This window comes from Carlito syrichta, unplaced genomic scaffold (genome assembly GCF_000164805.1).
Source record: "Carlito syrichta isolate Samal-C Ts95f unplaced genomic scaffold, Tarsius_syrichta-2.0.1 Scaffold315782, whole genome shotgun sequence".
Lineage (NCBI taxonomy): Eukaryota > Metazoa > Chordata > Mammalia > Primates > Tarsiidae > Carlito > Carlito syrichta.
In genome coordinates, this window is record NW_007259878.1 from 108,254 (window position 1) to 120,846 (window position 12,593).

At 38.6% G+C, this 12,593-nt stretch overlaps 1 protein-coding gene across 1 annotated transcript in view; it reads left to right on the forward strand.

Moving 5' to 3' along the window:
• The window catches only part of NBEAL1 (neurobeachin like 1), a 211,707-nt gene that overhangs the window by 37,522 nt on the left and 161,592 nt on the right, over positions 1-12,593 (forward strand). The window contains exons 6-7 of the mRNA XM_008073238.2: positions 8,314-8,395; positions 9,220-9,347. Of these exons, the coding sequence (XP_008071429.2) occupies positions 8,314-8,395; positions 9,220-9,347 (210 nt within the window). The remainder of the gene's footprint in view (positions 1-8,313; positions 8,396-9,219; positions 9,348-12,593) is intronic.

Below are 12,593 nucleotides of genomic sequence, written 5' to 3' on the forward strand. Positions count from 1 at the left end.
TCTAAAAAAAAAAAAAAAAAAAAAAGATTAGCTGGGCATGGTGATGCATGCCTATAGTTATAGTTACTTGGAAGACTGAGGCAGAAGGGTCTCCTGAGCCCAGCAGGTCAAGACTGTGATGCCATTGCACTCCAGCCTGGGCAACAAAGTGAGATTCCAACCCAAAAAAATAAAAAAAGATTGAGTATGTTTTATGCAATAGGGTTGTGGTTTATTAGTATACTGGAAAGCCTTTTAGCTACTTTTCCTGGTTATAGAGACATTTAACCAAGATTTGAAAAAAATCACTTTAGAGTAAGGTCGATGACAGGAGTTTTTCTTTCATAAGAAGTTATTACACTAGTGTTATCTGTATGCTTCTCACCTGTAAATGTATACACATTTTTATTACTGTGCATTATTATTTGTAAAACTATATTATTCAAATTTTTTCATTGTATAATTTTACCAAATAAAGTATAGTTATCATATTTTCCAGGTTTATAAATTAGGTCTTGTGGTACTTACATTTTGATGTGCATAACTGTCAACTGGAAAGACTTTAATAGAAATACAGAGCTTGAGTCTTGCTTATGGACATTCTGATTCAAAAGGGCTCAAACATCTGGATTTTTAAAAAATTCCACATAAAAACGTGAGAACTGTTGGTATAGGAAATATCACATGCCTCTTGAAATCTATCTTCTGGTTGGGCGAGGTGGCTCACACCTATAATCCCAGCACTTTGGGAGACCGAGGTGAGAGGACTGCCTGAACGTTCACCCCAGGTTCGAGACTAGCCTGGGCAACTTAGTGAGACCTCATCTCTACAGTAAATCAAAAAATTAGCTGGGTGTGGTGGTGTGTGCCTGTAGTTCCAGCTACTTGGAAGGCTGAGGCAGAAGGATCATCTGAGCCCAGGAGGTTGAGGCTGCGATGACCGTGAGCGTGCCTCTGCACTCCAGTCTGGGCAATGGAGTGAGACTCCGACTCAAAAAAAAACAAAAAAAGAAATCTGTTGTCCTTTTGGAAACCACTTTCTATAATATAGATGATTTATTTTATAAATATTTTATAATTAATTAGTGGATGAATAGAGTCTTAATTTACCTCTTAGTCACTTTTGACTTAATTGTTCATTGACCTTTGATTGCAAAAATTATGGAATGATTGAGCAATAATTGCTAAAACATTTAGGCTCTTCTAGAGCCTTAGACATACTTTGTTCTCATGCTCTTCCTTATCCTTAAAATAGGGAGAAATAACAGAAGAATTATGGCCAGGCGCAGTGGCTTATGCCTCTATTCCCAGCACTTTTGGGAGACTGAGGCAAGAAGAGTGCTTGAGGCCACGAGTTTGAGACTATCCTGAGCAACATAGTGAGACCCATCTCTAAATATAATAACAATAATTTTAAAAAAAGAAGAATTATAATGGTTAAAGGAAAATGGTTTACTCAGGTATAAGACATGAGTTGGCCTCTGTGATAGTTAACTTGCTATACTTTCCTAACTATCTACTACAGTTTTTCTGAAATCTAAAATCTTTTAGATAATTGTTTAAGATTCATTATGTTTAGATTTTGATAATAGAGAGAAGCACTGGAATGCTCAATATATTTTTTGGTTGAATTTTTTTTATTATTAAGAGATCATTTCTGATGATAAATTTAATGTTCAAAAGTTGCCAACCACAGAACATGTTTTTATTTCCATAGTCCTCACTTTTTTTCTTTTCTTTTTTTTTTTTTGAGTTGGAGTCTCACTCTGTCACCCAGACTGGAGTGCAGTGGCTACTCCTGGCCACCGCAGCCTCAATGTCCTGGGTTCCAGTGATCCTTCCGCCTCAGCCTTCCAAGGAGCTGGAACTACAGGCACGTGCTACCATGCCTGGCTAATTTTTTTGATTTTATTGTAGAGGTGAGGTCTCACCAAGTTGCCCAGGCGGGTCTCGAACCCGCGGGCTCAGGCAATCCACTCACCTCAGCCTCCCAAAGCGCTGGGATTACAGGCTGAGCCACTGAGCCCAACTTCACTTTTTTTTTGTTAAGTTCCTTTTAAACATTTTAATGGACTTTACGTTTTAGAGCAGTATAGGTTTATACAAAAATTGTGGAGTGCAGAGAGTTCCCACATACTCCCTTCCCTCACCCCTAGTTTCCCTCATATTAACATCTTGGATTAGTGTGGTATGTTTGTTACAACTGGTGAACCAGTATTTATACATTATTAACTAGAGTTTGTATATACATTAGGGTTCACTATCTTTGTTGTATAGTTCTCTGGGTTTTGAAAAAATACATATTGTCATGTAGCCATCATTTTAGTATCATACAGAATAATGTCCTCACTCTCAAAGTGGTCTGTGCTTCATTATTCATTCTCTTCATCCCCCACTCCTGCCCCATCCTCTGGTAACCATTGATCTTTTAATTGTGTCTTTAGTTTTGCCTTTTTCAGAACTTCATATTTTTGGATCATATAGAATATAGCCTTTTCAGACTGGCTTTATTCACTTAGAAATATAGATTTAAGGATCCTCCATGTCTTCTTGTGTTTGATAGCACATTTCTTTTTTTCACTGATTAACATTCCACTTAAAGACATACTACAGTTTGCGTATTTGTTCACTTATTGAAGGACATCTAGGTTACTTTACATTTTTGGCAAAGCTACCATCAACATCTGTGTGCAGGTTCTGCATACACATGAGTTTTCAAGCCATTTAGATAAACATCTAGGAGCATAATTGCTGTATCACATGGTAAAGTTATGTTTAGTTTTGTCAGAAACTGCCAAATTATCCGAAGGGGCTGTGCCATTTTGCATTTGCTTCAGCAGTGAATGAATGTTCCTGTTGCTGCTCATCCTCTCCAGTATTTGGTGATGCTGTCCTTTCAGATTTTAGCCATTTTGATGACTGTGTGTAGTATCTCATTGTGTTTTTTTTTTCTTTGAGTTGGGGTGTCACTCTGTTGTCCAGGCTGGAGTACAGTAGTACATGGCTCACTGCATCCTCAATCTCTTGGATTCAGGTGATCTTCCTGCCTCAGCCTCCTAAGTAGCTGGAACTACAGGCATCTCCCACCATGCCTTGCTAATTTTTTAGTTTTTGTAGAGGCAAAGCCTCATTATGTTGCTCAGGCTGATCTTGAACTCCTGGGCTCAAGCAGTCTGCCAAATTATGTTCCAGAGGGGCTGGGCCTTACAAAGTGCTGGGATTATAGGCATAATTATTTCTTTTTTTTTTTTTTTTTTGAGTTGGACTCTCACTCTTTGTCGCTCAGGCTGGAGTGCAGTGGCACACTCACCGCCACCGCAGCCTCCACCTGCTGGGCTTAGGCTATCCTTTCCGCCTCAGTCTTCCAAGTAGCTAGAACTACAGACATATGCCATCACGTCCAGCTAGTTTTTTGTGATTTTATTGTAGAGAAGAGGTCTCATCAAGCTGCCTATGTTGGTCTCCAACCCCTGGGCTCAGGCAGTCCTCTTGCATTGGCCTCCCAAAGTGCTTCTTAATCCCATCTTGCACCTCTTGTAGAAAGCTTTGGCTTTGTTGACCATGGCTTCCTTGGCTTCTTTCATATCACCACAGTTTTCTTTCTACCTAGACTGAGTCTCCTTTTCAGGCTCTTTCTAGGACTTTTCTTACGCTCCCTAACTTCCAGTTATCAAAGAGGAATCAGTTCTCAGTCTTAGTTTTTTCTCACTCTCTGTGTCTTTCTAGAGTGCTTTCATTTAAATATCTGACTTCAGGTATATTGTATGAGCTGATGACTCCCAAATTTATTGTCATTTTTTTTTTTTTTTTTTTAGTTGGAGTCTCACTCTGCTGCCCAGGCTGAAGTGCATAGCACGCTCATGGCCACTGCAGCCTTGACCTGCTGGACTCAGGCAATCCTTCCACCTCAGCCTTCCAAGTAACCGAACTACAGGCATGTGCCACCACGCCCAGCTAATTTTTTGATTTATTGTAGAGATGAGGTCTCGCCAAGTTGCCCAGGCTGGTCTTGAACTCCTAAACTCAGGCAATCCTCTCACCTCCACCTCCCAAAGTGATGGGATTAGAGGTGTGAGCCATGAAGCCTGGCTATTGTCATTTTTGAAACATTAGCTGTTGTATTCTTGTATTTCCTGTTCCTCCTTGATTTACCATTCATCCCTACAAAAACAAAAAGCAAAAACAAATGAGACAGCTTACCGTATAAAAACAGCCATCACAGGGGTTGAGACATAAAAGACATTCAATTGAAGTTCTTTTTCTTACATTCTTGTTTTGGACAAACACAAATAAATATTGATGTTAATGGTGGACAAATACTTTTCCAAGGTGTTCATTGAGATTCATTTATGTCTTATAAGAAACTTAGTTTCCTTTTTTCATCTACAGATTTTTCTATTTCACACTCTGGAGACATCTTTGGTCATTTCTTGCTAAGTTTTCTGAAAATGAATTTTTTTTTTTTTGAGTTGGAGTCTCACTCTGTTGCCTAGACTGGGGTGCAGTGGCCAGAATTCTGAGTAGCCACAATTACAGGCACGCGCTACCACACCCGGCTGATTTTTGATTTATTGTAGAGATGAAGTCTCGCCAAGTTGTCCAGGCGGGTCTCGAACCCGCGGGCTCAGGCAATCCACTCACCTCAGTCTCCCAAAGCGCGGGATTACAGGCTGAGCCACTGAGCCCGGCTCTGAAAATTAATTTTAAAAAAATTTCCCCCCCCTTGCCTTGTGGTGTGTCTAATGTATTTGCTATCTGGAGCAGAATTTTCTTTTTTTTTTAATTTGGAGTCTCATTGTACCCAGGTTGGAGTGCAGTGGTATCATCATGGCTTACCACAGCCTTGAACTTTGCTGAAGCAATTTTCCTGCCTCAGCCTCCCAAGTAGCTAGGACATGGGCATGGTCCACCAGACCTGGGTACTTTGAAAAATTTTTTTGTAAAGATGGATCCTTGCTATGTTGCCCAGGTTAGTCTAGAACTCCCGCCCTCAAGTGATCCTGCCGCATGGACCTCCCAAAATGCGAGGTTTACAAATGTGAGCCACCACACCTGACTTGTCTGTTGTTTCTCTTGATTTTCTAATTCATATTGCATTTTTTTTTTGAGTCGTGGTCTCATTCTGACACTCAGACTAGAGTGCAGTGACATGATCACAGCTCACTGCATCCTTGAATTCCTGGGTTCAGGTGATCCCTTAACCTTAGCATCCTGAGTATTTAAGGTTACATGTGCACTCTACCAAGCCCTGCTAATTTTTTTGTTATTTTGTAGAGATGAGGTCTTGCTATGTGCCTAAGTTGGTCTTGAACTCCTGGGCTCAAGCAATCCTCTCTCCTTGGCCTCCTAAAGTACTGGGATTGCAGGTGTGAGCCACTGTGCCTGGCCTGTTTTAGTCCTTTTATGTGAGTAGTTATTTTGATTAAGTATTGGACATTGTTTTTGAAAAATTGTAGACATAAGTTCAGGCCTAGAATAATACTGTCTTTCTCCCCGGTTAATGTTTATTACCTTTTGGGAAAGGATCTCTCTAATATAGTCAGCGATTGAGATGATTTGGACTTAAGACTCTGTGCTTACTGATCTATTTTCATTCACCTTATTTCTTGATTGTTGCCTTTTGGGATCTCAAATCAAAGCGTTAGAGACTCCCTTTTGGGGTCTGAATTTTTGTTTTTAATCCATTTTCAGCATTGTGAGACTGTCAAGGACAATTATCAACTTCTCATTGATTCATCTACCTCTGTCAGGATTAGTAGCAGTCATGAGTGCAAAAATGGATCTAAATATAGGTCCCATCTCTCCTGCGTTAACTTTTTCTGTATCAGAAAAAGGTTCACTTTTTCTGAAAAGTGAACCTTTTCACTTTCTTGTTAGCTTTCTGATGCTTTTATACAGTTTTATTTAATGTTTTGTTTATTTTTTCTAGTTGTTTTCAGGGAGAGGATTGATCCAAGTCCACCATTACTAGAAGCAGAATTTTTGCAGAGGCTTTTAATTTACTCTTTGTTTTCTCTTTGTCTTTATTGTTTGTTTTCTCCAAGGTGTCATGCCAATCTGACTTCTTACATTAAGAAGTCTATTAATTCTGCTAATTTTTTCAGTTCTCTTATTATCTACTGGATTTTAAGATTGAAGTCTTTTCAGCCATAAAGAAGTACAAAATCATTGACTTCTCAGCAAATTGGATGAAGTTGGAGACAATCATTCTTAGTGATCTATCACAGAAATAAGGAACCGAATACCACATGCTTTCACTCATAAGTGGGACCTGAACATTATTCACAGTAGCACAAGGAAGGGATCAGTAGTCATGAGACACTGCTAGGCAAGGCAGGGAATGGGGGAATGTAACAACATAAAGGGTACCTGATACTAAACTAGGGAAGGTGAGGACCAGTTGGAGACTCAAATGTCACCTGCACATAGATTACTTATGTACCTAATCCTGAGTCGTACCCCACATCTTTAAAATAAAATAAAGTAGCCGGGCTCGGTGGCTCAGCCAGTAATCTCACGCCTTTGGGAGGCTGAGGTGAGTGGATTGCCTGAGCCCGCGGGTTTGAGACCCGCCTGGGCAACTTGGCGAGACCTTATCTCTGCAATAAATCAAAAATCAGCTGGGCGTGGTAGCGCGCGCCTGTAATTCTGGCTACTTGGAAGGCTGAGGCGGAAGGATCGCCGGAGCCCAGTGGGTAGAGGCTGCGGTGGCCGGCAGCGGCCACTGCACTCCAGTCTGGGCGACGGAGTGAAACTCCAACTCAAAAAAATAAAATAAAATAAAATAAAATAAAAAATTCTTTTTCAGATTGGTCCAAAAAACAAAAAACAGTAGCATTTCTATGCACCAAGAATGCTAAAGCCAAGAACCAAATAAAGATCTCAATCCTATTTACAATAGCCTCAAAAAAAGAAAATACCTAACAAAGGAGGCGAAAGCTCTCTACAAAGAGCACTACAAAACATGTATACACTGTGTAATTCTACCATCCTACTCCTCATCATATACTCTGGGAACATTCTTGCCTATGTGTCCAAGAGATATGTATATTAAAGTTTATGGAAAAAACTGGAATCAACCACATAAACACCTTTATAATAAAATAAAGTTAACATAAAAAGAAGAAGCACATGATAGCAGTGCATTTTAGAATCATAGTAGTATTCAGATCACTTCCACCACATCTCATTCAAAGACACAGTGAAAGTTGTTAAATGTATTATAGGATGCTCACTGAATAGCTTTATTCCTATTGGAGTTAAACATTTCTGCCTGCCTCATCAAGCCAAAACTATTGTCACAGTGCTGAGGAGTACAGACTGAGGTATGAAATATACATTTTTCTAGCTGAAAAGCAGTCTGATTAGGCAAATATTTTTGAAGACAATATTTGAGTAAAAAAATTGGTATATTTGGCATTTTTGCACTCGAAATGTAGAAAAAACAAAAAATAGTTATTGTTTTAAAGGTGTTATTATTATGGTGCTGGAGTCTTGAAACCATTTGATCTAGCTACTGTAAGTTCACAATTTTGTCCCAACTTTTTGAAGAGGACATTATTATTAAATATATTTTCAAGAAAAAAATAAAGTCTTTTACAGTGTCACAGTATCTCAGAACAAAAAATTAATAAACTTTTTAATTATGCCAAGAAAAAGATTTTAGATGTAGCAAATATCAGTATATTACATGTTATGTCTCAGTCTTCTAAATAAGAAATAAAAATGAGAACCATATTTTAGTTAAACACCATGTACTTGCTGACCCAATGCTTTAAACAGGATTATTATGTCTTCTTAGAGTATGTAAAAATGCTGGCAGTCTTTCTGTCAAGGACTTTTAATATGGTTGAGGAGATATGATAAGGTCTTAAAAGGGATCTATAATTCAGAAAGCAAAGTGAGAACTAATTAAACTACTCATGTGGTATAATGGCAACAGTATATACAAAGAAAACTAAAAATCTGCATAGGGACAAAAAAACCTGTAAGAAAATAATCTTGATGTGGATAATTGCTTATTTTTGAATTGTAAGAATATTATTTTTTTTCCTCTTTATCTAAATTTTGATGTTTTAAAATTTTTCCATAATTGATACTAATCAGCATACACTTTTTAAACTTTTCTATTTATAGTAGATAAATGGTGCCTGATGTGTGTTTTTACATTCCTGGTGAGAAAGCAGTTATAAACCATATTGATTTTTTCATTTCAACAGCTCTCATTTACATTTTGTTTGCCAACATGTGTTCTCACAATTCAAGCTGAGTGCATGAGCATACATTTTGCTCACCATTCATATGTAAAACATAAAAAAAATTTTTTTCTTACAGAAATCTATCAAATGTAGAAGAAATCGGGACTTGTTCGTACATTAATCATGTCATCACCATGACAACACTCTATATTCAGCAAGTAGGTGTGAACTGATGTATTTCTTTTTATTCTTTACTGAGAGTAACCAGGCTTTACTTTTTTATAGTATAGTTAGTATAGTTAAATGTTTTCAGAAGAGGTAGTAATTGAGAAGAGAATTAAAATTATCATTGAGTAATATATATGTCAAAGTAGACAGGTAGTTATTAATATATATTGTTATTTTAATTAAAAAACTAAAGAGTTTTTATACTCTTATAAAATAAATGACTTTTTTGTTTTAGGGTTTATAAATAGTTTTTTAAATAATACAATTTCAGCTGGGCTCGGTGGCTCAGCCTGTAATCTGGTGCTTTGGGAGGCTGAGGTGAGTGGATTGCCTGAGCCCGTGGATTTGAGACCCGCCTGGACAACTTGGCGAGACCTCATCTCTACAATAAATCAAAAAATCAGTCGGGCATGGTAGCGCGTGCCTGTAATTCTGGCTACTTGGAAGGCTGAGGCGGAAGGATCGCTGAAGCCCAGCAGGTCGAGGCTGCAGTGGCCGGGAGTGGCCACTGCACTCCAGTCTGGGCAACAGAGTGTGAGACTCCAACTCAAAAAAAAAAATACAATTTATTTTATGTATTTGGTATTTATTCATCATCTCTCTTTAACTGAAAATGTATTATTTTTGTCAAAAGATGTTTGACTATTTATTTTAGACTTATCCTAGGACATATTTAAAATTTGAGAAGGTATATGCAGCCCATATGATTAAGTGACTATTTAAAAAGGGGAACTAAGGCTTTTTAGAAAAAAGATAATGTATTGTTAGATGATGAATGAAACATGTCTAATTTTACCTTTAACTTTATTCTCAGTTAAAAAGCAAAAAAAAAGAGAAGGAAATGGCAGATCAGACATCTATTGAAGAATTTGTGATCCATGCATTGGCATTTTGTGAAAGTTTATATGACCCATATCGGAACTGGAGACACAGAATTTCAGGGTATGGCTTTTAAACCATAATGTTTATTTACAATCTGAATGCCACAATATATGTGATTCTTCAAAGCAAGCCTTCTCTATGAAAACAATTGAAAAAACATACATAAGCCCCACAGATTTAACTCTGAACTAGAGATATATGTTGGCAAGAATGAATTAATGATAAGTGCCACTTCCAGATAATTAAGTATACTTTTAACCTGTACTTTGCAATGCAATTGAGTACTAATAATCTGTAAGAAATATTAAAAGTACAGCAGCATCAAGTAGAATGTGCATATTTTTCAAGAAAAGTTTTTTACAAACAAATTTCATGCTGGGTGCAGTGGCTCACTCCTGCATCCCAACATTTTCTCTGCAAAAAATAAAAAAATAACCTGGGCATAGTGGCACATGCCTATAGTCACAGCTACTTGGGATGCTAAGGCAGGAGAATCACAAGCGCGGGAGAATCACCAGCCCAGGAGTTGGAGGCTGGAGTAAGCTGCATTCGTGTCATTGCACTCCAGCCTGGGTGACAGAGTGAGACCCTGATTCACACACACCCAAAACAAAATAGAAATTTTGAAATTATGAAACATTTCATAATTTGAAAATGCTTTTTTAGCCAGGCTCGGTGGCTCAGCCTGTAATCCTGCGCCTTTGGGAGGCTGAGGTGAGAGGATTGCCTGAGCCCGCGGGTTCAAGACCCGCCTGGGCAACGAGACCTCATCTCTACAATAAATAAAAAAAATCAGCTGGACGTGGTAGCGCATGCCTGTAATTCCGGCTACTTGGAAGGCTGAGGCGGAAGGATCGCTGGAGCCCAGCAGGTCGAGGCTGCGGTGGCTGGGAGCGGCCACTGCACTCCAGTCTGGGCGACTGAGTGAGACTCCAACTCAAAAAAAAAATAAAATGCTTTTTTAAAAAAAAAAATTTCAATAGCTTTAGGAAGTACAAATAGTTTTGATTACATGGATGCATTATATCGTGGCAAAGAAGTCTGGAGAAAAAGCTTTTTAGCAGTTTTTTTGTCCATTTGTTTTTAATTGTGAAGCTTGTGTCAGTCAGCATCCAGTTAGGGAAACAGAAACCACACTAGATATTTAAAAAGTAAGTGTTTAATACAAAGAAGTTGTTAAATATTAGAGAATTTGAAAAGCGAAAGTGCCAAGCTGAGGTTATATAGAGATGGTGACTTTAGGAAACAGCTATCTTCCTTGGTGCTGTGGAAACAAAGGGAAGAGAGAGTGATCTGAATTTAGACTTTTGGAGAAGGGCCCCTACAGCACTGAACCTTAGACCTCTGAGGAAGTAGCATTGCATGGCTGGTGCTGATATCACCCAGTGGCGAAGAGGCTGATTCTTGGTTTGCCATAAGTAAGGTGAAGACAAGAGCCAACTGCCATTGTTACAGTGAAGAACTGTGGCTAGGGTGATGATGGCGACTACTATGAAAAAGAGAGTATGAAACAGGTCCCTTCTGTGTTTCTTTTAGCTTCCATATAAGAAACCCCAAAGGGGGCAGCTGGAAAAAGAAAGAGAGAGAGTTTGCAGCGTGCCTGCCCCAGTGCTTCACAAAGGAGAGAAAATATAGAAGGATGGGTTTGTAGCCTAGTGACAATAACTTAGTTACTATCACAGAGCTCAGAAGAGTTTAAACTCACATGTCATTTTACCTTTAGGCAAAGATTAGGGATTATATCATCACCCTCATTCAGACCTCTTTTTCAAGTCTCCCAAATCTGCTCAAGATTTTCCATTTTTATTTTTAATTTAACATGACATACTTTTAAATAATTTCTACTTCCTATAACATGATTGTAGCAGTTCATTACTAAAATTCAACATTTCATCACTAAATGGCTTTTGTAGATTTTTCGGGGTTTTCAGGATTGTATACCGTTACTATGAATAGCCACCATTAGATGATGGTGAAGAACTGATAACTGAGAGACATTTAATACACTGTGTGGTACTATACTTTGTATGTCCTATATAGTAATATAATATTTTATTGAAATAAGAATACATCCTGGGGGGAGGGATATTGGGAAGATGTTGGTCAAAAGATACAAACTTTTAGTTAGATAGTAAGAATAAGTTCGAGAGATTTTATTTTATTTTTTGAATTGGAGTCTCACTCTGTCACCCACACTGGAGTACACTGGCCACTCCCGGTCACCGCAGCCTCGACCCGTTGGGCTCTGGTGTTCCTTCCGCCTCAGCTTCCAAGTAGCTGGAACTACAGGCACGCACTACCACACCCGGCTAATTTTTGATTTATTGTAGAGATGAGGTCTCACCAAGTTGCCCGAGTGGGTCTCAAACCCGCGGGCTTAGGCAATCCACTCACCTTACAATCTGAGCCACCGAACCCGGTCAAGAGATTTTTTTTTTCTTTTATATTTCTTTCTTTTTCTTTTTTTCTAGAGATGAGGCCTTGCTATGTTGTCCTGGCTGGTCTTGAGCTCCCGGGCTCAAGCAATCTTCCTGCCTCAGCTTCCCAAAGTGCTTGATTTCAGATGTGAGCCACCATGCTCAGCCAAGTTTAAGATCTCCATTGTACATCATGATGACTATAGTTAATACAGGGTTGTATACTTGAAAGTTGCTAAGAGAATAGCAATTTTTAAGTTTTCTTATCACAAAAAAATTTATGTGTGGTAATACATGTTAATTTATTTGATTTAGCCATTCTGCAGTATATACATATTTTAAAAATCATGTTATACACTATAAATATGTAAGAATGTATACACTATAAATATATATGAGAGTTTGAATTGTGACAGATAGATATCCAGGAAAGCTGATGATGTTTTTCCAGTCTGAAGGCCAACAGGCAGAGAGACCCAGGAGAGCCAATGGTGTCGTCCAGGCTGGAGTGTAGTGATATGCTCATGGCTACCACAGCCTCGGCCTGCTGGGCTCAGGTGATCCTGAGTTCCAGCTGGAACTACAGACATACACCACCACGCCTGGCTAATTTTTTTGATTTATTGTAGAGATGAGGTCTCACCAAGTTACCCAGGCTGGACTTGAACCCGTGGACTCAGGCAGTCCTCTCACCTCAGCCTCCCAAAGTGCTTGGATTATAAGCATGAACCACTGCGCCCTGCCTAGTCAAGTTTTCAAATGATTGAACGAGAACTGCTCACATTGTAGAAGGCAATCTCCTTTACCCAAAGTTAATCTCATCCAAAATACCCTCCAAGGTAATACAATTAAATATCAAATTGTCCCAAGACTTCTTGACTGTTTATTA